Source organism: Lynx canadensis, chromosome A2 (assembly GCF_007474595.2).
Source record: "Lynx canadensis isolate LIC74 chromosome A2, mLynCan4.pri.v2, whole genome shotgun sequence".
NCBI lineage: Eukaryota > Metazoa > Chordata > Mammalia > Carnivora > Felidae > Lynx > Lynx canadensis.
Window position 1 is genome coordinate 80,941,220 of NC_044304.2, and position 26,865 is coordinate 80,968,084.

At 38.8% G+C, this 26,865-nt stretch overlaps 1 protein-coding gene across 1 annotated transcript in view; it reads left to right on the forward strand.

The window, feature by feature from the left end:
- Positions 1-26,865, forward strand: part of FBXL13 (F-box and leucine rich repeat protein 13) — a 212,635-nt gene that overhangs the window by 138,576 nt on the left and 47,194 nt on the right. Inside the window, exons 13-17 of the mRNA XM_030307806.1 lie at positions 12,401-12,499; positions 13,262-13,379; positions 13,478-13,640; positions 19,338-19,457; positions 20,476-20,602. Coding sequence (XP_030163666.1) covers positions 12,401-12,499; positions 13,262-13,379; positions 13,478-13,640; positions 19,338-19,457; positions 20,476-20,602 — 627 coding nt within the window. The remainder of the gene's footprint in view (positions 1-12,400; positions 12,500-13,261; positions 13,380-13,477; positions 13,641-19,337; positions 19,458-20,475; positions 20,603-26,865) is intronic.

The following is a 26,865-nucleotide window of genomic DNA, read 5'->3' on the forward strand; positions in this document are numbered from 1 at the left end:
TTTTTTTTTTTTAAGCTTATTTATTTATTTTAAGAGAGAGAGTGTGTGTGTGTGGGAGGGGCAAAGAGAGAGAAAGAGAGAGAATCCCAAGCTGGCTCTGCGCTATCAGCAAAGAGCTTGATGTGGGGTTTGAACTCATGAACCGTGAGATCATGACCTGAGCCAAAACCAAGAGTCAGATGCTTAACCAACTGAGCCACCCAGGTGCCTCACTATAAAACCTTTCTTAAGCAGAAATGGGATAAAGCCATTGAGAAGGGCACCTGTTGGGATGAGCACTGGGTGTTGTATGGAAACCAATTTGACAATAAATTTCATAAAAAAAAAAAAGAAAGAAATGGCATAAAGCAAGGAAGCAGTTACCATTAATTTATATGAAAAAATTTTTCAGACCCCCAAAATAATCTCTTAGGCTTTCTGATAACTTAGGGCACATCTTGCTAATGGATGCACAAATTTAATAGAGGTAAAACACAGACACCCTTAGACACAATTGAAACCTATGGCAGCTTGACATGGAGATGCTGACCTTAGTTCACAGGGAAGGTGTCATTCCTACTGTTTAGGGCACCCCCATCTCTGTAGGAGCTTGATGCAAAATCTTCTTTAGATTTCTTTTGGTTAATGAAAACAGGTACTAATGTAGGCCTCTTGTAAAAGTAAAGCGGCCTGATGTGGACTTACGAAAAGCAGGGGATACCTACATAAGAATGTAAGAATTTTGTGGTTTTGCGTGTATTTGAATTCCCTTAAGTGATATTGTGCTATGTATCTTGCTTTTTTTCTTCTGACAATATTTCTGAAGTTGACTCTCTAAGTCACCTCTTCTTATTTCCAAACCCTTAATCACAGAGGGCCCTAGGGTTCAGTTCTTGGCCCATTTTTCTTCTCAGCCTACAGCTACTCCCTTGGTGATCTCACATAGATCATGGCTGTATATATCACCTACAATAATGAGCATATATATATATATATACACACACACACACACACACACACACACACACATATGCTCATTATATATATATATATGCTCATTATATATATATATATAGTTTGTTATATGTATATGTGTGTATGTACATATACATATATAAATGCTCACAAGCACATATACATACATATATATGTAATATATGTATATAAGAGCTTGTTTATACATGTATACAAATTTATACGTGTATATATGTTTATAGGAGTGTACATATGTATATAATATACATTATATGTAATATAAGTAATATATGTACACAGAATTAATATATGTATATATATGATATATATAGACACATATATATGATATATACCTCCAGCACAGACTTCCCTTTCAAATTTTAGACTCATATATGTTTTTAAATTTTTTATGTTTATTTAATTTGAGAGAGAGCGAGTGGAGTAGGAGCAGAGAGAGAAGGAGAGACAGAATCCGAAGCAGGCTCCAGGCTCTGAGCCATCAGCTCAGAGCCTGATGGGGAGCTCAAACTCATGAACCACAAGATCATGACATGAACTGAAACCAAGAGTGGGAAGCTTAACCGACTAAGTCACACAGGTGCCCCTAGACTCATATCATTAAAAATTCTTGCTCTAAAAAATAACTCCTTGCTCCACCTTAAACCTTCCCCATGTCACTTAACAACAATTTCATGTTTACAGTTGCTTAGTCCAGAAGGCTTGGAGTCATCTGTTACATATTGAATTGTATTCTCCTCCCACCCCCAAATTCACATATTGAAGTCCCAATCCCTAGAACCTCCTTATTTGGAAATAGGGTTGTTCCAAATGTAATTAGCTAAGATGAAATCATGAAGATTGGCCCTAATCCAATATGAATGATGTCCTTGATAAAAAGGGGACATTTAGACACAGACACCTGCATACAAGAGAGTACCATGTTAACATGAAGATAGCCATCTGCAAGCCATGAGGAGAGACCTGGACCATATCCTTCCCTCATATTAAAGGCAGCAACCTCAGAAGGAACCAACCCTGTGGACACCTTGATCTTGAAATTTTAGTCTCCAGAACTGTAGGACAACACATTTCTGTTGTTTAAGCCCCTGAGTTTGTGGTGCTCTGTTAAAGCAGACCCAGCAAACTAGTGTGTTATCTTGGACTCTTCTCTCTCACCCCCACATGCACTCTGTCAGGAAGTCCAGTGACTGTTACTTCAGAACCACCTAGGATCTGACCACTCCTTGCTCCCTCCATAGCTGCCACCCCAGCCCAGGTCACCATCCTCTCTTGCTTGCATTATTGTGACGACCTCCTAATTGGTGTCTCTGCTTTCACTCCTGCCCCCCTGCAAATCTTCTTTCACCCAGTATCTATCTAAAATTTTTTTAATGTTTATTTATTTTTGAGACAGAGAGAGACAGAGCATGAACGGGGGAGGGGCAGAGAGAGAGGGAGACACAGAATCGGAAGCAGCCTCCAGGCTCTGAGCTATCAGCCCAGAGCCCAACACGGGGCTCGAACTCACGGACTGCGAGATCGTGACCTGAGCTGAAGTCGGACACCCAACCGACTGAGCAACCCAGGTGCCCCTCACCCAGTATCTAGAGTGTGGCTTTTCAAACCCAAGTCAATGTCCTTCCTCTTCTCAAATACCTGGCGAGGCATCCTATTCATTCAATAAAAGAAACATCTTGGAAGGACTTTTAAGACCCTATGTAATCTGTCTTCTCCCCCAACTGCCCTTCAGGCATTAATTCCTACTGCTCTCCCACTTACCAAGTCTATTCTAGTCACACTGGTTTCCTTGCTGTTCTTTCAACACATGAGCTCTTGCATCAGGGTATTTGCTACTGGACACTGGCCATTTTCCTTGCCTGGAATACTCTTTCTGCAGCTATCTGTATGGCTAACTTCCTCCCCTCCTTTGAGACTTTCCTCACATGCCCCCATGATGAATGAGTAGATAAAAAGGTATCAGCTAAAATGCTCTTAAGATATCTACATCACTCCCTGTTAATTTCAGTACTCTCCAAAAGTTTTGGTTCTTTGAAAATCTCAAAATAGAAAATATGGGTAGGATGAAAAATTTTAATGGAGAAGACAAAGCTTTCCTAGTTTTACATGAGAAAGTCCCTATGAGGAGGGCAGTGATTGCTGGTTATGCTTTCCCTTTATCCTTTGTCTGTTTGTAAGTCCAAGGATTCTCCTGTTGATATTATCTTTGGGTGGCCACTTCTCCTACTAATTTATGTATCCCCAAATGCATGTAGCCATGGGTTATGACACTGTGTAGGAAGCCAAGCACAGAACAACGACAGCTATGCTGGGAAGGAAGGCTAGGGTTGTAGCCAATCTCAGGCTGAAACCCAAATGCCCAGAAACCAACAACTCTGAACATAGAGTGAGAGACAGAGCCAGGTGAAGGCCAAGATTCAGATTTATATTTTCAGATATGAGAGTTAAACAAGAGAATAAGAGAGCTTGCAATAGAAGCTTTTGCCTCTGTGCCTCCCCTGTTCTTCACTTCCAGCCTCAGTTGTTTTATTAGGCTCACTTTGTACCCTCTGCCCAAGTCAATGTCCTTCCTCTTCTCAAACACCTGGTGAGGCATCCTACCCACTCATTAAAAGAAAAACCTTGGAAGGAACTTCAAGACCCTATCTAATCTGTCTTCTCCCCCAACTGCCCTTCTGGCATTAATTCCTACTGGTCTGCCACTTACCAAGTCTGTTCCGGGCACACTGGTTTCCTTTCCGTTCTTTCAACACATGAGCTCTTGCCTTGGGGTGTCTGGCACTGGCCATTTTGGCACTGATTATGATGACCTCTTAATTGGTCTCTCTGCTTTCACTTCTGCCTCCTACAAGTCTACTCTCAACCCAGCATCTAGAGTGATCCTCATATTGTCCCTTTCTCCCATTCACCAGATTAGCTTTTATGCATCCTTTGAGGCTTTGTTCAATCACAACCTTCTTTCTCTAGGAAGCTCTCACTGACCCCCTCCTTTTCCCCCAACTCAAGCTAGGTTATGATCCTTCCTGTTTGTTCTTTTATTATTGTACTTTCACTAAGCATTCTCTACATATTCAGTGGTTTGCTTATTTGTCTGCTGTCCTCCCCATGATGGCCAGGATGGTGCCTTATTTATCTGTGTGTTTGTTATCCTCAGCACATAATACAGTAAGTACCTTGCATGTAGTAGGAGTAGGACTTTGATCAACGTTTAATGAACAAGTGAATGAATGAACGAAATAAGTGGCAGCCAATTTCAGGGTGTGGCCAGCCAGATGCTTCAGGTGGAAGCTCAAGAAGTCTGTTAGGAAGCTGAGAAGTTAGCAACTTGCCAGAGCAAAGTCTGATAGTCTTTTCTTGGTAAGGGGGGAATTTCACATTGCTTTAGTTTTAGGGGAAGAAAAGAGCTTAGGAAAATATGAAATACTACAGTGAAAGTATTTTTTCATCAATTATTTTTTAGTCACTACACCCAAGTCAACAAAAATGAAAAGGGACAGCATCCCAGAAATGTTCAAATGACTCAACACAATAATAATGGTTTATCAGTAGTTCTTGTACTGTTAAGTCTCTCTGGGACCCATGGATCTTAAAGGTAGGCTGTGCAAACTGCAAACAGGAAGATTCCAAGGTCATTTCAGTTCTCTCTAGGCTACATAAATTACAGACTCCCCTTCTAGAAAGGCAAAGATCATGGAAGGTTTTACTTGTTCACCTCTGGGGATTGTGGTGGAGGTGGGAGAAAGACACAGAGGCATGTCCAGGAATGAATGTACTGGCCAAATGGAAGGGAGATTGCATAAGCAAAGTAAGAGTGGAAAGGGATTTCTCTTTCTTTCTCTCTCTCCTGCAGCAGAAGGCAGTGGGATGGTGAAAGGAGCCCCAAGCTGGACTTGGGACACCTGGGATCCAGTCCTTGCTGTGCCACTACCCTCTTGTGCAACTCTGAACGGTTACTTAGCTTTTCTGCCTCAGTTCCTTCATCTGTAGAATGGCTAGTTTGGGCTGGATGATCTCTGAGATTCTTTTCAGCTTGAGAATTTTGTGTTTCTGTGTAGAAGTCTGGTCCTTGGCACAGAGCTGAGAGTGGAGGTACAGATTTGCTAGGTTACCAATAAGGGGCAATTGAAACAATAAGAGTTGTGTGACCAGCTAAACCAGTTATGAATAAGCAGACTATGTACCAAAATGAATTGTCAACAGTTAATTCAAAATTATGATTCATTTACATTTGTTTGATTCCATTTTCCCTTATTCTGTATTTCAATGGATGGTGATAATAATTGCTATCATTTGTTTGGGTACCGACTTGGTGCTAGGTGTTGAGGTAAGTGTTTTACATTTATTATCTGATTTAATCTTTATACATAACTGTATGAGGTAGGTATCATTATTCCCATTTTAGAGATGTGAAAACTGAAAAATCATGTGCTGGTAAACATTTAACAACTGGCAGGAAGCAGAGAAAGCTCTGATTTGCAATGGTTGCTGATTTCCATGGTGTAAATACTCTCACCATGACCTATTTCAACTTGCCAATGAGAAGTCACTGAAGAAAGAGTTATGTAATGTTATGTAACTGTTATGTAATGCTTTCGCTGTATACATCCAATACACACAAATATCCTCAAGAGCATACGAAATGGTAACATGTAATAACATAATTAGGAATTGATGAGTTGGAATATTCACTACCTTTGTTAATAGAACTTATTTGATTTTAATTTTAAGTTTATATGACTTAATTTTTAATATGACTGTCTTTAACAATAGGCTTGCAGAGTTCCTACAAATTTAACAACTTGCACTTGCAAACTAGTATAAACTGGCCCCACACACTATTGAAAATGGTGCTAAGATAAAGTAACTTGCCTAAGGTCACACAAAAAGTGTCTGGGCCAAAATGATAACCTTGATCCGACTAATCCTGAATACCAGGCTCTATACAACTAGACTATCATTTGTAAAACTGTGAAGTGCTATATACTGCATACAGTAAAAAAGAAAAAAAAGTTGCACTTTTTTTCTATTTGAAAAAAATATTTTGTGGTCTTAAATGTCATTAATATGAAGGGGTTCTAGTGGAAAATCAGTCATGAATCAGAAAAACCACAGTGCAATTTCTGCTTTTCTCAGTCAGGTCTTGTGCCTCAGTTTCCCTGTTAAAGGAATGCTTTATGACCTTTCTGAATTATACTTTGAACTGTGTTGAACAGGAAAATCATTTTACATATCTTGTAGACAGGGCTCATCTAAATTTAAATGGTTGTTACGAGTTTGAATATAACTTTATGTTAGCCATATTGAAAATAAAAAATAAAGAAATACAACAAACATCTACTGTTAACATCCATAGCTTAATGCAATCTCTCTGTAGGCAAAATGTGTAAGGATGTTTATTACATTAAGCAGTAACAAATGAAACATCTGGCAACAATTTTTAGATCTTGAAGAATCAGATGACAAAATGATGAGTCTTAGGGGACTAAGATCATGTTTCGCACTCCTAAAAAAAGGTTTGGAAAAAACTTTAGGGCTTTCTGAAAAACCGTCCTTCTTTCAGTTTCTTCTCTGCTCTCTCTCTTAGGATGTGACTTACATACAGAATTTCATCAACTCTTCACAAAACTCTACTTGGGTCTTGGGCCCCCAGTGAAGCCTATGGTTACAATGGTAGCTATAAAGCCACCATCTAGCTCAATAAGTCTAGACAAATCAAGTAGCTCTGTGGATCATTGTGTTGTAATAAAAAGTATTATGGTTGTGATTCTCTTGGTTAAAAGGGAGATGAAGCTCCATTTATCGTACAGGAGTTGCTGTGAGCAATTTGGCCATTGGGTGAGGAAAAGAAGAAGATGGTGTATGCTAAACAAGAATGATGAAGTGTAAGAAGGGTCAAGCCTACTTCGGCAGGTCACAGCTCACAGTCATTGTGCAGTGAGTGCACGGAGTTGGCATGCACGCCTTCCTGGCATCTGGAGGCTTCACTAATCTTGTATTCTAATTCCCCACTCACGTCGGAAAATGAAACTTTCTTTTTTTTTTATTTATATATATGAAATTTATTGACAAATTGGTTTCCATACAACACCCAGTGCTCATCCCAAAAGGTGCCCTCCTCAATACCCATCACCCACCCTCCCCTCCCTCCCACCCCCCATCAACCCTCAGTTTGTTCTCAGTTTTTAACAGTCTCTTATGCTTTGGCTCTCTCCCACTCTAACCTCTTTTTTTTTTTTTTTCCTTCCCCTCCCCCATGGGTTCCTGTTAAGTGAAACTTTCTTTTTTATGTTTGGCATTTCAATGTTTTTAGATAAATACAGCAATCTTTAACAAATGACCATATTGATTATTACCCTTCCCCCGCCTTAGAACTATTAATTCTCATTTACATTCTACAACAGTTTATTCAACAATGACTTGGTCTACTAACAAACAGTTGTAGTATCATACTCAGTGCCAAGCACTTGTGTGGTACTGTGAAGGGCATGGTGGAGAAAATTCTGTCTGTGTTCCTGGGCAGGAATGGTAAACATGTGTACACATAATTATTATACAAGAAAGAGGATACAAAATTCAAAATTAAGGCTATACTGTTCGGTGCTCTGAGATCCAAGAGGAAGAAACAGTTCTACCTGAAGTGGCCAGGGAGGGCTACCTAGGAGAAGCACATTAGCAAACGTAGAGGAGGGGGTAGCCATGAAGAATATATAGACTGGAAAGTAAAGCATCATCTAAGCAGTTATAACGAGGCCTCTCTTCTTGTCATCACAGAGGACACAATATATGAAAGCCTGTCAAGCCCTTTTAGCACAGACCCTGGGAACTGTTGCTATTTTAGAAGTTTGTGGCACATTTGAATGGAATAAAACAAAGTGTTCCATGTTTTGGGGAAAAATCTTTGTCTTTCTCTCCAACAATTCATTCTACTTGCTAAGCCAGGCTTCTCTGAGGTCACCAGGAGGTCATGAAGGATATATGGATATGACTAAAGTCATTACATTACCCATTAGTCATGGGTTACAGTGTTGTTCAAATGAGAGAAACAGCTGGAAATGGTACAGGAACACAACTTGGGCAATGTCTACCTAAGATGGATATTTCTAGCTGTCATAGAGGCTCTGGCCCTATATACATCTCCTTTCTGTGTTGCTGAGCTAACTGGTTCAGTGTTTTAAAGAAGTGGAAAGTGGAAGCTTAGTAATATGTTATTCTCCCTGAGATAAGTTCCTTCCTTCTTTTTACCACCTTGCAGCAGCAAAGCGGGATGTGAGCTAGTCCTTGGTGCTCAACGCTTTGGTCTTCATTTCGTGTGGCTCACTGACAACTCATTTCCTCCTCAGACAGCTCTGTCCTGTCCTGCTCATGGGTTCAGACCCACCCAGAGGCAGCTGGAGAGGATTTCCTATGATCACCAAAGCTTCTCTGCCCCCATTAGCAGCAGTAGCTGTCTGCTGGGACTTGCGATTATGATGGCATTGGTGTGGCCAGCTCCCCCAATTTCCTAACCAACGGGGGTTTGACAGCAAAGAGCAGGGTAGCAGGGCTCCAGTTGGTATCAAAACTGAAGTCCAAATCACCTCGCAAGGAAACACAGTGAGATTAGATCCCAAGTTTTGTAAGAATATTAAACACACGATACACATGTATCAGCTGTGGCAAAGCCTGGTGTTTTAACACGGTAAAATATTTTTTTTTCCCCTTCTAGAGGGATTGTTACTTTCAGGCTTATATTCCCATTATTTCAGTGAAGAGAAAGGACAAGTTAATAGTTGGTTGGCCTAAAAGACTGTGGCGAGAATATTTGAGTCATAAAGTATTAGCCAAGCATCTTTTTGGACATTCTAAAATAAACTGTGTAGAGAACTAAGCATTTCATGCCAGGACAAAACTAAAAAGCTCTTCTTAGAGGTTTCCCCCACCCCTTTTCTGGACACAGTCTTATTGGTTGATAGCACCAAGCGTTTGGCTGTGCTGCAAGGAATCACTCAGCTGTGGCTGATTACTGCTATAATTTTTTCCCTTGTTCAGAAAATCTTGTCATAAATATGTTTCCAAGACAGCAAGAGAGAAAAGGTTTTTTTTATTTTTTTATTTTTTTTATCTTGTGTTTTAGGGGAAGCCATTATTGGAAATAATAGTGCTAGGGTAATAGACCAGGGCTGAGAGAAAGGGGAGAAATTTAGAAGTGTTGTGAAAAACAACTATTCCCATTAGAGACTCTTAAAAACTGAGAACAAACTGAGAGCTGATGGGGGGTGGGAGGGAGGGGAGGGTGGGTGATGGGCACTGAGGAGGGCACCTGTTGGGATGAGCACTGGGTGTTGTATGGAAACCAATTTGACAATAAATTTCATATTAAAAAAAACCCAACTATTCCCATCCCTGGAATTGTGGGTCAGATGGGGAGAGGTGGCCTCTAGCCTTCGCTCTGCCATAGATGATGTGACTCAAGACCATTCATTCATTCATTCATTCATTCAGCACTTATGGAGCACTCACTCTGTCTGACACTGTCCAGCACTGGGGACATTGGGGACATGAAGAACAGATAAAGAACCTGTTCTCAAATCACACTACTTCTCTGAATACTATTTCTTTATGTTTGCAATGTGAGGGATGCACTAGAATGATCTCTCAAGCTCCTCTATCTCTAGGTCACAAATCTGTACTTCTCTGTGGGAACACAATGCACCCAGAAGAACACTAATAAGAAAACTGGTATCTAGTATTTCATGCCGGACATTGTGCTAACTGACCACTTTTACATACACATTACCCCATTTTGTTTTCCCAAGTATCTCCTAAAACAGATGTTATTAATAATTATAATTAATGAACCATTACATTATCAATTACCATTATTATATCAATATTAATTAGAATTATTAATAATATACCCATATGATAATGCCCACTTTACAGATGGGAAGACTAGGTGTCAGAGAGGTTGAGTTGCCTTGTGTTACAAGTGACAAAGAAACAGAGCCGGATTCCAACCCAGCTCTGCTGATTCTAAGCCCAACATTCTTCCCTCCTCTGATCTCCAGATTTTTAATGTTCATTCATCTCCCCTGGACCTTTCTCTGGGAATACTTATGGAAACTTATTCAAGAATCCATGACAGTACAATACAAAACATCTCACTCTTGCCTTATGGGTCTTCCATTAGCTTTCCCTCCCTCCTTACCTTTTCCTATTCATCCCAGGGGTGACCTTGCCACTTCATCCAAGTCCAGTGCTCCCCCTGCTTTCCTTTCACTTTTGTGCTTTACCTTTGACTTGGAATTGTTTTTGGTTTTGTCTGTAGCCAAATTCTGTACTCTTTCCTAGATGTTATTTGTCTTACTCCTAAATTTAATTCATTTAGCCACAGATAGTTGTCCAACACAGTAAGAAGTTAAAAAAGAGTGTAAGATCATCTCCTTGGGGGAATTAAGACATGCAGGTTATAGGAAAGAGTTATGGCTAAAATAAAGAGTTTTAGGCTTATAAGGTAAAGAGAAGGAAAGTAGCTGGAGTCATTGGAACTTGAGACATAGTTAAGGCTTGAATAGATGAAAAGAGAGAGAGGCAAAGGGAGGTACAAGGTCAGACAAAGAACAGAGAGGTCCACTGAGTACTGGAGAAGTAAGATGTCTTTCTGGCTGGAGCAGCTAGGTCTAAAGAACTATGGCATGTAGGGTGGGACAGTTGAAATGGATGTTATTGTTGAAGAATGTTCATCAGAAGGAACATTGGATTAAGAGTTTGAACATCTGTGTTCTTGTTCTGTCAATTTGTAATCTGGAGAAAACTGATCAAGGAACCTGATACTTTGTTTCCTTATCTCCTGGAGGCTACCTCAGTCTATAAGAGAAGTCCAAGATCCTTATGATAGCCTGTCTCTTCTGCTATTCCCACCTCCAGGCATTTTGTAATATGTCATCACATGTGAGGAGTCACTTATGAGCTGTGACTTCCATAACATGGTACAATCACATTCACTCTATGAGAACTCTAACAGGGCTGAAAACACTTTCTCATACAGCTACACAAGTTAAATAATACTCATTCACATGCATTTAAAAATGGAATGTTTCCCCTCCTAATTTAGTTATTTAACTTTAAGAAACTGAAATTCCTTTATTAAGTATTTTGGATCAGAACTTTAAGGGCTTGAGGGTTTCTGTTTTAACTTAGCAATGTGAAGCAACAATAAAATCTTAAAGCTTTCTTTTTAGTTATGCCTTGTTCAGGCACTTAGTGGTGCCAGATAGGGTGGATAATCTCAAAGATGCTGATATGGATAAAAATGTGGCCATGCATTGTGCCTGCGTGGCTCAGTTGGTTGAGCATCTGACTCTTGATTTTGGCTCAGGTCATGATCTCACGGTTTGTGAGTTCAAGCCCCATGTCGGCTCTGCACTGACAGCCCAGAGTCTGCTTGGGATTCTCTCTCTCTGCCCCTCCCTAACTTGTGCACTCTCTGTCTCAAAATAAATAAATAAAAACTTAAAAAAAAGAAAAACATGGGAAAATGAAAAATAATGTTGGCAAAGATGTGGAGAAGTGGGAGCACTATTAGATTGCTGGTTGGAACGTAAAATGGTGCAATCACTGTAAAAAACATTTTGGTGGTTCCTTAAAACAGTTAAACAGAATTACCATAGGGTCCAGCAATTCCACTCCTACATATATACCCAAAAGAATTGAAAACTGGTACTCAAACAAATAGATGCACATATATGTTCATAGCAGCACTGTTCAAAATATCAAAAGATGGAAACAGCTCAAATATCCATCAATAGATGGATGAATGATCAAAATGCCGTATATTCATTCAATAGAATATTATTCAGCCATAAAAATGAATAAGGTACTGATACATGCTACACCATGGATGAACCTCAAAAACATTACGCTAAGTGAAAGAGAGAAGACACAAAAGGCCATATACTATATGATTCTACTTCTGTGAAATATTTAGAATAGGTAAATCCACAGAGACAGAACCCAGATTAATGATTGCTGGGGGCTAGGAGAAGGGGAGTATAAGGAGCAACTGCTTAATAGATTCAGTTTCCTTTTAGGGTGATAAAAATATTTTGGAACCATATAGAGGTTGTGGTTACATAAGATCATGAATGGTTAAGGGCCCATTTAAGTGATTAATTTTACGTTATGTGAATTTTGCCTCAATAAAACAATTAAACAATAAGTTAACTAGACCTATTGTGATGATCATTGCATAATATACATATAAGAAATTAAATAGTAAAGAAATCAAGACTAGATTCTTTACCTCTTATGTCTGTCATATTTTATGGTTCCAATTTTAAAATATAGTAGCAACATCATGACATACCTTTGCTTACGACTTCATTCGGGTTTTATTAGCTGCCATGCTAATGAGTTCTACCATCATTTTCACCTACTTTGTACGATTCAGATTTCAGTCCAAGGCTTCAGGAACATTGCAAACAGCTGCACTGGAATTATGCATCTGACCATCAACGACATGCCAACTCTGACGGACAACTGTATAAAAGTAGGTAGTTGCAAAGTACATTTTCTTCTCAGTCCCAATTAATGCACACATTTTCTAGTGGCCTGAATTGGTGAGAAATATGAATGCGATTTTCAAGTTAGCTGTTTTGAGAGTAAGAAAATCATCTTAAAATTTATACACGCACATACAGTTGAACATTTGAATCCATACATGCCCTAATACACTTTGTTTCACAATTGGGATATTTTTGTTTCAAAGATACTATAGCCTAAGCATAAATGTTGACTTTAGTGCTACATGTCAGACTTCTAAATGTAGTGATTTTTTTTTTTCTTTAAATGTTTATTTATTTTTGAGACAGAGAGAGACAGAGCATGAACGGGGGAGGGGCAGAGAGAGAGGGAGACACAGAATCGGAAACAGGCTCCAGGCTCCAAGCCATCAGCCCAGAGCCCGACGCGGGGCTCGAACTCACGGACCGCGAGATCGTGACCTGGCTGAAGTCGGACGCTTAACCGACTGCGCCACCCAGGCACCCCAATGTAGTGATTTTTTTGTCAGCATTTCATTTTCTCATGTCTTCCCATACCTTTGTAACATGATTTAATTCTGCTTCCTCTGCAGTACTCAAATGTGAATGTACTAAAATATATTGAATAAAAGTCCCATTGTCTTTGAAATTAGGAAAATGTAATGGCTAATATGTCTGCTTCTGAAAGTATGGAGAAAAACAACCTCATTACTTTGCTAAGCTTGTTCTATACACTGTGGTAAATTTTATCATCTTTTCTTCTTCTAAAGGCTTTAGTTGAAAGGTGCCCTCGTATTACATCAATAGTTTTCATCGGCGCTCCACATATCTCTGATTGTGCTTTTAAAGCTCTTTCTACGTGTAACCTCAGAAAGATCCGATTTGAAGGTCTGTGATATTAAAAATGGGGTTCAGCATTAATGTTTACTTTTACTCTTGTGGCATTATAAATACAATACTTGTCTTCTGTTTTTTTTTTAAAACAGGAAATAAAAGGATTACTGATGCGTGCTTCAAATTTATAGATAAGAATTATCCAAATATCAGTCACATTTACATGGCAGACTGCAAGAGATTAACAGATAGTAGCCTTAAGTCACTTTCACCTTTGAAGCAACTAACTGTGTTGAATTTGGCAAATTGTATAAGGTAATGAGTCATTCAGTTAAATGTTTAAGAAATACTGATTATTAGAATGTGCGAGACTCTCTCCTCAAGGTGCTCATTGGTTAGTAGAGTAAACATCAAAGGCAGGAGTCCAAGTGCAGGGAAGTACAGAGTTCTGTGGTAACACAATTAAGGGGCACCGACCCTAGGCTGGTTATACGGAAGGGCAAGGAGACTGTCAGGATAATTGGAATCATGGCCCCTTATAAGATTAAATGAATTCAAGGGAACACTTACGGGCTATTTTTCCTAGTGAGGGTTCTCATGGCTAGTTCATTTAACAGGTCTTTTCCCAAATGGAGTTTGTTAGTTGCTTAGGAGGAACCAACCTTACTGAAGGGTTTCTTCTTGAGTATGGTGAGATTTCTCCTCTGTGTGGATCCCCTAACATATGGACAGAAGAAGACAAGTTCTTAACGAAACCCTTTCTTCAGTTGGGCATTGGGCTTCTCCCTTGGTATTCTCAGGTGGGCAAGGGTCAAATTCTTGTTGGAACCTCTTCCCTAGTGCATCTCAGGCTTTTGTCTGTGTACATTTTTTATGATCTTATAGGGCCACAGGCTGGCAAAACAGTAGTTGACTAGGAAGTTGGTTAATATTTGGGAGAACATAGGACTACTCAGAGTAATAAGCTAAACTACAAAAATCTTGACCCATGATCCCTATTATTAAAATGGGAAGTCACCATGGGTGAGGGAAGGAACTGGATTTGAAATGGGGAAAAATGTGGATTAGGAAATCCAGGTGTCTAGTGAATAGCCCAGCAAGGAACTGAGGCCTCCTGCCAACAGCCACGTGAGTGAGCTTGGATAGACCGTCCAACCTTAGTCAAGTCTTCAAATGACTGAATTCCCAGTGGAATCTTTATTGCAAGCTCATGAAAGACCCTAGGCTAGAACCATACAGCTGGCCTACTCCCAAATTCCCAAGACCCAGAAACTTGGAGAGAATAAATGTTTAAGGCACAAAGTTTGGGCTTATTAGGTACATAGTGATACAGAACACACACACACACACACACACACACACACACACACACACACTAACCTATCTGTATTAATATGTGAAATAAAATTGAGTTTCATCCTCATACTTCACTCAGGCTTCTGTAGGTTAACTACTTTTAAAATAAATGGAAGTTTTCTACTTCTAGCAGTATAGTTAACAAAACATTTCAAAGGACTCTTTGCCACAATTTAGATCCTTGATGAGACATACTTTAAATACACTGCTGAGAGTAAGAGAAATATTCAATATCCAATATCCTGATTCTGTACAAATCCTCTCAACGAATGCTCTCTTGGGATTTGTTGCTGTTCTGAGCACAAATGTTTATGTCAATGCCGCCACTGACCAAGCTCTGACCAAGACTCAAGGTAGGGAAGCAGAACCTGAGACTTCCACAGGGGCTGGACCTGGACCTCTTTAAGGTGGACAAAATGGTCTTAGGTAGGTAGCACCCAGGGTCCTGCAAAGAAGTTAGCTCGAAGCTTCTCTGGAGGAAAGCATTTTCTATTTAGGCCTCCAGGACTCCTATAGATTAAGAATAAAATATAGGTGCTCATGATTAAAGATTGTTAGGTGTACGAAGATATGAGTCACCAGAAGCAGCAAAATAAATTTGACCTTCAAATAATTCAGATTATTGGGGTTATCAGACATAGGATATAAGAAATATGTACAAAATGTTTGAGGAAATTAATGAAATCATAAATATGATCAGGGAAAAATATATAATAAAAATAACTAGATTTATTTAAGAAAATAAAACTTTTAGGAATAAAAAATATAGTGCAGTTATTGAAATAAATAAAGAAACTAAATGGATTTACAATCAGTAGGTTAGAACTCACTGAGAAGAGAAGTACAGAGACAGAAGATAATCTCTTCCATGACAGAAGAGTAAAAAAAAAAAAAAAGATGAAAAATATGAAAGAGTGTATCATGGGGTGAAGATATCAGAGTTTCACAGTTTTTAAGTTTTAAGTTTTTAAAACTTCATCTATAAGAGATAAGCCTAAAAACAGTCAATTTGAGAGTCAGAGAATATACATGTTCCTCAACCACACAACCCTCTTTTTAAAAATGGACTGTGCATGAAGTTTTAAGACAAATTTCAACGGTTTTCAAATTATTGGTATCAACAAATTACATTTTCTGACTACAATGCTATTAAATTAGAAATCACTAATGGAAAGATAAATTAAAAACATATATAGGATTTAAAAATAAAAATTCCAGGGTATCAGAATCACCTGAGGAGCTGAATAAAACTACACATGCCCAAGCCCTACCACAGAGCTACTAAACCTGAATATTTAGGAATGGAACCCAGCTTGTGCTGCTTTTGATGCACAGCCAGGTTTGGGAATAACTACATTAACCAATTAACTTGTACCATTACCTGTATAATCCTTTTCTGTTGATTTTTGATGCCTCCTGGATTATAATAGAAAATTATATATATATACATATATACATATACACATACATACATACATACACACATATGAGTTGATATAGATAGGTGTGCACAGATTTAAAAAAATCCTTCTCACAAAGATGTACCTCACAAATTTAAGAAAAAAATAAAATGGTGTTTTTAAAACTGAAAGAAAAAGATAGGTGTGTATATGTATATGTTTTCAGACTACCTTTTCTGTTCCATTCATTTATCCATCCTCTATCTAATCTTGCACAGTATTTTATCTATAAAATGGGGTAAATAACAGTATATACTCAAGATTGTTGTAAGGATCAAATATGTTAACTCATGTAATATGTTTAGAATAGTGTCTGGCATATAATATGCATTCAATAAATGTTATCTGTTATTATTGCTTTATAATATGTTTTAATGTCTAAGGGAATTAGACTTTCCTTATTAAGTTAATTTAACATATGGATTGTTTTCCTATTTTAAAAGCTTTTATGTATCTGTGGTTATTGCTGTTCTAATTTATTTTTCTCTCTTTCTCAAGAATCCTCTTTATCTAAAGATTGAATCCTAGTTCTCTGTTTTCAATCTCATTTATTTCTAATTCTTTATCCTTCTGCATTTCAAAGGAACTTTTCAAATATGCCTTCTACTTATTAATTTAATTTTCTAAAAGGGTCAATTTTGGTTTTGATGACTTAAATTAGGTTATTGAATTTTTAGTTTTTACCAGCTGTTTTTCTTTTGTTTGTTAATTTGAGTGTAGTTGACATACAATATTACATTAGTTTCAGGTATACAACTTAATAATTTGAAACGTTTATACATTATGCTATGTTCACTATCTGTATGAAACTATCATCTGTCCCAATATATCACTATTACAATACCATTAACTGTATTCCTTATGCTGTACCTTTCATTCCTGTGACTGATTTATTCCATAACTGGAAGCCTGTATCTGCTACACCTCTTTACCTGTTCTGCTTATCCTCCTACCCCTCTACCCTCTGGAGACCATGAGTTTATTCTCTGTTTTTATAGGTCTGATTCATCTTTTTGCTTTTTATTCATTTTTAAAAAAGATTTCACTATGATCTGAATCCTATGGTTTTGGAATTTCTCAGTCTGACTTGTTTCACCTAGCATAATACCCTCTAGGTCCATCCATGTTGTCTCAAATGGCATGATCTCATCTTTTTTCATCTAATGATGGACCCTTATATTGCTTCCATATCTTGGCTATTGTCAATAATGCTGCAATAAACATGGGGTAGATATATTTTTTTGAATTAGTGTTTTCATTTTCTTTGGGTAAATATCCAGTAGTGGAATTAATGGATCTTATGGTAGTTCTAGTTTTAATTTTTTGAGGAACCTCCATACTGTTTTCCACAGTAGTTGCACCAATTTACATTCCCACCAACAGTGCACAAATGTTCCCTTTTCTCTACATCCTCACCAATACTCATTATTTCTTGTCTTTTTGATACTAGACATTCTGACTAGTGTGGGGGTGATATCTCATTGTGGTTTTGGTTTGCATTTCTCTGATCATCAGTGATTTTGAGCATCTTTTCATGTATCTGTTGGCCAACAGTATGTCTTCTTTGGAAAAGTGTCTATTCAGTTCCTCTGCCCATTTTTTAATCAGACTATTTTTTTTTTTTGGTGTTGACTTGTATAAGTTCTTTATATATTTTGGATATTAACCCCTTATCAGAGATATAATTTGCAAATATCTTCTCCCATTCAGTAAGTTTGCTTTTTTGTTTTGTTGGCTACTTTTGCTGTGCTAAACCTTTTCATTTCAATGTAGTCCCCTAATAGTTTATTTTTGCTTTTGTTTCACTTGCCTTAGAAGAGATATCTAGAAAAACACTGCTATGTTTGCCATCTGTTCTTATCTCAGGTGGCCACCTTTTCATCTCAGATTGTATTTTAGAATATCTTTATTTTGGCTACAGTCAGGTCACCCTTATTAATTCTTACTGCTTCTTTACACTGCTTAATTTGTTCTAATGTTTTTGTATCTTCTTTTTCAAATCATTTTCAGAGATATTCTTTCTTAAGTCTTATAAATCCCATGATGAATTTGTTTTCTTGTTAGTAAAACTATCTCTCAATGAATACTCCAGCCCTGGTGTTTGCCAACAGACAAGTTGATCAGTTGTGTTTGCACTGATCCCATCCCCTCCCATTCCCCCATCTACCCACTCACTCACCAGGCCCTTTACTGCATTCCCAGGTGCTGCCACAGTCTCCCTTTCATATTATAGATGGAAGGTGAGTTTATGGGCACAGGAGGCACTTAATGTGGCCCATTCAACTCAAACAGGCCCATTCACCTTCTGCCTGTACTGCTCAGTTTTTTATAAATCTGATCAAATAGAGGGTATGAAAGATGTCAGCAGTCCACATATATTGTTTCCAAGGCTTTTCCCATCTGTACACCCACCTGTAGGATTGTTGCATGTGAAAGCTACCTCTTAGGATGCAATGTGCAATTTCCTGTTGTATTTATTTACTGGAATGCTTTTTAGAAGAAACCGGTGGTCTCCAAATGGAATCATAAATAAAGCTCCCAATGGAAGACAGGGAATGGATGGCCAAATAGACTTCCAGCCATTTATAAAGCATGGTTCAGGGAGGGGGCAGGGAATGGTAGGGACACAAAGGCATCTCTGATTAGGGATAGACAATGTAGGAAGACTGAGGTCAAGATCTTCTTCTAGGTTTTCTGTACTTCAGAAAAAATCCAAAGGTCACTTGTTGGCTTTCCAGTCCAGCTAACTTGACCTTGTATTTAGTGAAAATTCCTCTAAGATTCTGGCAGTAGCTTGACTGTTAGTCTTGGTTCTACTCTCCTAAGTTTTGGTGTTTTTCTTGTGCAGGAGTTTGCATTGGGACCACTTAACTCAATCACATTTTAAACCAAGAAAAAGATTTCAAGAACCATCTGTCTTATTAATAATTACTATTATGTCACCTAATTAAATGAAAAATGAACAGAAGAGCATTTTTATTAATACTTCTCCCATTACTATCATTTATACCTTTTCTATTAGACTAAAAGTTGTATTCTACAAATTTGGTTTTAAAACACTGGCACAATCAATACCAATATAAGGATATTACCATGTTATTTTAGAATGCATTGAATGTAGTAACTATTACTTAAGTAGTATTCTATATATTTCATATAAAATCATATTTAAAGCTTTTCTTACTCTTTCCTACAGAATTGGTGATATGGGAGTAAAGCAATTTCTTGATGGTCCTGTGAGCATAAGGATAAGAGAGCTAAATTTAAGTAACTGTATCCACCTGGGTGATGCCTCTATTATGAAACTATCAGAGTGGTATGATAAAACAATAATATTTTACATCATATCATTAGTAATTGTATATTTGCTAATAGGAGAGCTTAGAGATAGACCTTCAGAGTCATTTGGGAAATATCAAGAGGCCAAGAAGCTGGTCCAATACTCAGTGAAATAAAAGAAAAGACACTGGAGTCATAGATTAAACTAGTTTTTTGATAATATATGAGTGGTTTCTTATTAATTTCATATTAGAGAAAGTTTCAGATGGAATCATTAATGAAGTTATCACTATCTAGACATGAGTGACTTCTCTGTGCTTTTCAAGGATATTACCTCTGTGTAAACCTTTGCTCCAGGCTTTGGAAATGCTCCAGCATTTTCCAAGAGATGTTCTAGATGGTGGGTTTATTCTTGATCCTCCCTACTTGTCAGAGACCTTGTGTACTTGAAAGGGTCGAGCCCAATTCCTGTGGCGAACTTGTAAGGGATAAATGAGAAACTTAACCTTGCAATTTTAGGGGTCATTCATCATACTTACATGACAATTTTTTGCATGCAAGTGATATGTTTTTTTCTCACTAGAAATTACAGTATGAAATGAAACCACAGAAAGACTGTCTTATATAATAACCCACCTCCCTCTCATCCTATTTTGTAATGCCAAATTATTTTCCACTTTTAAACCTACTTCTATTTTTTTTTTTAATTTTTTAATGTTTATTTATTTTTGAGAAAGAGAGACAGAGTGAGAGCGGGGAAGGGACAGAGAGAAAGGGAGACACAGAATCTGAAGCAGGCTCCAGGCTCTGAGCTGTCAGCACAGAGCCCGATGCGGGGCTCAAACTCACAAACCGTGAGATCATGACCTGAGCCGAAGTCGGACGCATAACTGACTGAGCCACCCAGGTGCTTCTTAAGCCTATTTTGATTTTGAGAAAAAGAAAGTCCTTGTTTCAATACCATTTGCTTTCCTTAGACAGTTTTGATATAAAGAAATGGCTACCAATACTGTGATTAAAAGCTAAAATTAATTCTTCATGCTACTTTCTTCCAGCTGCCCTAATTTAAACTACTTGAGTTTGAGAAATTGTGAACATTTGACTGACCTAGCAATTGAATATGTTGTAAACATCTTTTCCTTGGTATCAGTAGATCTCTCTGGAACAAACATCTCTAATGAGGTAAAGAAAATTTTCAAAATAGTTCAATGGCTTTTATTGTTTTCAGTAGTATAACAATGGAGAGAACATCAATTATTTTTATTTCCTAAGTTATTAGATTATAAAAGGCCAGTTTAGGAATACTGTTTCTGTAATAGTGATAGATGAAGTTATTTATAAACTAAGGGTCTTGTTTCTCTGCTTACAAAATGGAAAATTCAGTATTTTGAGCAAAGTCCTGACAGATCGGAATGTTAAACGACAGATCTGAAATCTGTTTCATTATAGAAATGTGGCAATGTGGATGTAATATATTCCAGTTGGCTTATATATGTTTTTCTGGTGGACTGAACATTCTGTAAAACTATGTGAATGCCTTGAAACCTCACTCTTTAGTTCAAAACTGAAATCTAGAAACGGCCTCATCAAATATACAAAAGAATACATTTTAAGGAACTCATTTCCTGCAAGAAGCTGATGCTACTCCTCAGAGTTGAAACTCAGTTCTCACTTATCGTATCTTATCTATCACTGCGGCACTGCCCCACTTACTAATCAAAAGGAAGATAAACTTGGAGAGATTGCCATGTTTCTGAAAGACTTCAATGGGCTGTAGTTAGATAAGAAATGCATTGGCTTCTCTTGAAAATCAGTGCATTGGGAGGGATATAGGAAGACAACAGAGCTGAGGATCTCTACCCCATCTGCTTGCTAAATCCCTGTTCATCCCTCATGCTCATCAAATCACCTAGGAGTCCTTCTCTGAAAAGCCCTACCTTACAGGCAAGTACAGGAACTACTTCTCTATGTGGATCTCTTGCCCCAGTACATCCTTTAACATGACCCATTTCTCTCCATTTCTTACTGCATTACTGATATCTGTGTTGTGTCCATTCTTCCCCAACATTTAGTGGGCTCTGTTTATTGGTCTATGTTCTTTCCTTTCTTTATCTAAGAGTGAATTTAGATTCAGCCTCCATCCTGCTAGACGGTCTCCTCTCCCCTTCCTTGGTAGTGTCATCTATGTATGGTATGAGAGTGGGGTAGGGGCAGTTACATGTAGTCAACTCATTTTGGTGGTGGCAAGCCTGATTTTTACAACGTTGTCTTCTGTCCAAGCTGGAATCCACTGGGATGTCCGTAGGCTCATTTGGTTTTTGGTTTCCTGTTTAGTTAGATCCCTAATGTGTCTTCCTTGGTCAGCTCCAAAGCCCCTTTAGGTCTGCAGGCTTCTTTGTCATGTGTGCCTTCCTCTGGACCCCTCTGGGTCATGCTGGGGCATGGGGACTCTGTGAGGCTGTCTTAGGTCCATAGTCCTAGACATCCCCTGCAGACATTTTCCTGTTCTCACATCTGGGTGTATTTGCCGCAGACCCATGCCTCACCCTTCTCTCACTCTGCTGCAGTGGCTGACTCATGTCCATCAGCTTCCAGTTGGGTTTGGTGCTTGTCAGGCATTTGTGAGCAACTGGAGGGTAAGAAGAGGGAAAAGACCAGAGTTTTCCTCCACCTTTCTTTGCATCATCAGCAGCAGCTGCATTTCCTTCATGATCTTCTCCCTCCAGTGAGATCTTCTGTGGTCCCAGCTTCCCTGGGTGACCTTGGCTCCAGCCTCCAATAACACCGTTTCTTCTCATTGGCCTTCCAGCACAGGGGGAGTAGTGGCTTCCTGCTCCTGCTCACATCTCTAGATTGTGTCATTATCCCATTTCACTTCTCAGTTTCTTTACCACATATCTAGCCAGTTCCCTATCACAATTAAATTTCCTCAGTTTTAAATACAGTTTCTGTTTTCTTCTTTAGATCGTAGCTGACACAACAAGCAGCCCAGGAAAAACTCAGATGCCTTGTTGCTTTTCACAACCCTTCCAGGGACAGGTGGGATGGGTTCCCATTTCCTTAGATCCCCAAACCTATCAGGTTGGGGGTTCCAACCTTCTCTCCAACTGAATAGAGTCCAGGGAGGTCTAGAACAGTGCCCTGTGTGGGGCATCCCCCAGCACTCATTCTTTGCTTCCCTCTAGCTCCCCCTTCCCCTGCTCTTCCCCTCCTCCTCTCCTTTCCTCTCCCTTCCTCTGCCTTGTTCTCTCCCTTGTTCTCTCTCTTTTTAGCTCTTCTTCTTTTCTCTTGACATAGACTATCTAATTTGGGGATGGGAAAAAGATGTTCCAATTCCATTACATGGTTTGAAAAATATTATGTCTCAAGTCTTTCATGGTTTATGTAAAGCTTAAAGGCCTGGCATATCTTTTTTCCTCCTGTGTTCTTCTGTGAAAACCTTTCCCTGACACATACAAGTAGAATGCCCAGCTGCTGTTAGAAGGGTCACAAGGTAACAAAAGGTGGAGGATCAAAGCACATTATGAAACACATCACGATATCGTTCCACCACAGCACTCCTTGCAAGCCTGAATGATGAACATTTGTTGAACAAAAGCAGTGAAGCTTGGAAGTTTTATCCTAGTTTTTAGCATTTGGGGAAAACTCAGTTTTTATTTTCAAAGACCATATATTGAAGTTCTATCTGCTGAGGACAAGTTAAAAACTTAAGAATATAGCCTCAAGTCCCACTCACTGTTGTTGTTTGCTTGTAAGGAAGGTATACAATATGAGAGAGCTGTAAATGGATATCTGTGGGGGAGAATGCTAGTTATATTCTGCTAAAACATTTAAAAAGAAGTCTTCTGAAGGTTGTTGCTTTCTTCCTCCAAATTGGTTAAACTCTGATCTAGAAGGTGAATGATTAAAAAAATAATAAAAATAAAAAATATGATGACTAACTTGAATATAAATTTTAAAAAATAAAAAATAAATAAAAGGCAAATGGTCAACACTGTAGTACTACAACAGCTGTGGTAGCTAATCTCAAATAGTAAAAATAAAATGAGTCAGCCCAGATGTCAGTTTGGGCAGCTAAACACCAGTCTGGATTGTAGGTCTGATGAAGGGCAAATATGACTAGAAACTTAACATTTAGTATTTAAACTCTGGAATGTCACAGATATTCACCAGAGATCAAATGTGACCAATTATACCTTTTGAAAAAAAAAAAAGAAAGCTTCTTACATTTTCTAATAATTCTGTTCACTCTCAATTTTTTTTCAATAATGAGTTTTCAGTTAGAATCGCACCACTTATTTAGTTAACAAATCTTTATTCTGAGTACTTTGTAGTCAGTATTGGGATGCTGGAATGAACAAGACAAACATGGCTCCTCAGGCATGGGACAAGTGGTTATAAACTGTGATGGGTATGGGAGACAACCTCCCTCAGAAAGTCAGAGAAGACCTTTTCTAAGAGAGAAAGAAGGGGTATGTGCTGAGCTAAAGAAACAGCCTGAACAAAGACACAGAGGTTTAAAAGTATGGTGGCATCAAGGATATCTGCACATTGGGTATGACTTGACCATGAGGAGAGTGATAAGAGATGATGCCTAGGAGACAGGCAAGGACCAGGTCACGAGGGGCCCAGAAGCCATACTGAGGAATTTGTTCTTTGCCTTTTGGCAATGGAAAGATATTTAGGACTGTCAATTAGACTGTAACAAGGTCAGATGGACATGGTTTAAAGATGACTGTACCTGCTGGATAGACAAGGGAATAATAGATGAACGAGAGACTAATTATAAAGCAGTAATCCAGTTATGAGTGTCTGCATTAAGGCTAGAGCTAGGGGAGATGACAGCAGGGCTGGAGCAAAATCTGCAGATTTGAGAGACACTGAGGAAAATGAATCATCAGGAAATAGAAATAGACTGAGTATGGGGGTAAAGAAGGAAGGGAGGATGGGGCGCCTGGGTGGCACGGGGCGCCTGGGTGGCGCAGTCGGTTAAGCGTCCGACTTCAGCCAGGTTACGATCTCGCGGTCCGGGAGTTCGAGCCCCGCGTCAGGCTCTGGGCTGATGGCTCAGAGCCTGGAGCCTGTTTCCGATTCTGTGTCTCCCTCTCTCTCTGCCCCTCCCCCGTTCATGCTCTGTCTCTCTCTGTCCCAAAAATAAATAAACGTTGAAAAAAAAAGTTTAAAAAAAAAAAAAAAAAGAAGGAAGGGAGGCAATCAGGGATGATGCCAGATTTTTGTCTTGAGCATCTGTTTAAATGGTGGCATCCCTTACTGAGCTGTGTCCTTTCCACAGTGCAAGGAGCAGGGCTGCTGTTTGGTTTGAGTCACCTGGAAGACAGCTTTAGAGAAATGTAGAGCTCAGGAAATAAGCAGAGAAATCACTGAAATTCACTCCTTGGAGACAGAAGAGCTTTTTAGGTTTGCAAAGTGTGAAGGCGTGTTGCACTCTGCAAGTCATGGAAACTCGTGAGGAAGTTAATCAGCGAAAGCAAAAGTAGAGATATTTAGAAATTTAGAAATATGCTTAAGTGAGAGAGCTAGCTTAAATGGGGGAAGCAAAGAGGAGAACACAGTTATTTAAAGCTGTATACATTTCTTATAATAATTAGAAAATAGTGAAAAATGTATCAGCCAGGAATAAAAGCTTGTATAACAAGGTATCTAGTAAGCACATTTTAGAGAATGAGGAAATATGTCAATTTCCTTCTTTTAATATAAAGGGGACAGGGTTCACAAGTGAGGGAAATAGCTCACTAATGTGATGGTATCTTAAAGTATCATTAAAAGTCTTTTAATCTCTTATACAGCTTTTCTTAATGTCTCATTAAATGGGATGTTATTCATTCCCTTCCTACCTCAGAGGATTGTTTGAATATGAGGTTATATCTTCATGTATGTGGGGAAAATGTTTTCCTCTAGTTGGGAGAATTATCACTTACTGAAGACCATAGTACCTACAGTTAGGGAAGTTCAATCCATTGCTTAAGTTGCTTTAGTCACTGCCATATTTGCTGTTTAAAGGAGAAATGAGTCAGAGCAATGGTCCAGACAGTGTGCTTAGACAGTGGTTTAATTAAGGCTCTTTCATTTGCCTGATTTTTGAAATTTTTATTTTTTTTAATTTTTAAAGAAAGTCTTATTTTTTAAAATTTATTTTGAGAGAAAGAGAGCACAGGGGGGGGCAGAGAGAGAGGGAAAAAGAAAATCCCAAGCAGGCTCTTCATTGTTAGCATGGAGCCCGATATGGGGCTCAAACTCATGAACTGTGAGATCATGACCTGAGCTGAAATCAAGAGTGAGACCTTAACTGACTGAGTCACCCAGGGGCCCCTGATTTTTGAAATTTTTAATTATGAGTACCATATCTTGAGTGCCTATCATGTACGCTATTTCCTAGAGTCCCCTTACTAGGATGTGAGATCCAAGAAGACTGAGACTTTGTTTTGCTCACTGCTGCTTTCCCAGAACCTTGGGGGGTAATAGACACTTGATAAATACTCACTGAATGAAGGAACAAATGCTGAGCTCTAGAGTTACCAAATGGGAATAAGATCTGTTCTCTGCAGTCCAATGTGGAAGGGTAAGTATGAGTAATTTAAACATGGTGTGGCAGGTGTAGTGTTGGAAGAAGAGAGGAAGGGATCTCTTAACTCAGCCTGCTCGACATGCAAGCATGCAAATGCATGCTTGTTCAAGGAACTTTATGCAGCTTCACACTACTAAAATGTACTGTGAAAAGGAGATGTCACTGAGGAATTCCATCCTAGGCCAAGGAGCTTGGACTTGAACCAATGGATGAGGAGACAACACTTAGCAGGGAAGTCAGAGTCATAATAGCCTCCCATTTTATTTTATTTTATTTATTTAAAAAAAAATTTTTTTTAATATTTATTTATTTTTGAGACAGAGAGAGAGCATGAACAGGGGAGGGTCAGAGAGAGGGAGACACAGAATCTGAAACAGGCTCCAGGCTCTGAGCTGTCAGCACAGAGCCCAATGCGGGGCTCGAACTCACGAACTGTGAGATCATGACCTGAGCCGAAGTCGGATGCTTAACCAACTGAGCCACCAAGGCGCCCCTAGCCTCCCATTTTAGATACATTATTTGTGTTGTTCTCTGGAGGACAGATTGGAGGGGAGAAAGACTAAAGGCAAGGAGTGGAAATAAGATGAATCCATAAAGGGGACTAAAGAAAGAAGGTGAGAAAGGTTGTAAGAGAACCAGGGGAGTGTAACCATGTGTGGAGTATTAAGGGAATATCCAACAGTGTTTAATAAAACACAGAAGGTAAACCAGGAAAGGACCAAAATTTGAAAGAATATTTACTATTAAACAGATCCCTGCCTGTTCTCCCAATATCACCTCATGCCCCTGCTCCCCTCATTTCCTTTCCTCCAGCTCCACTGCCTTTTTTTTCACTCCTCAAACAAGTCAAAAATCTTTC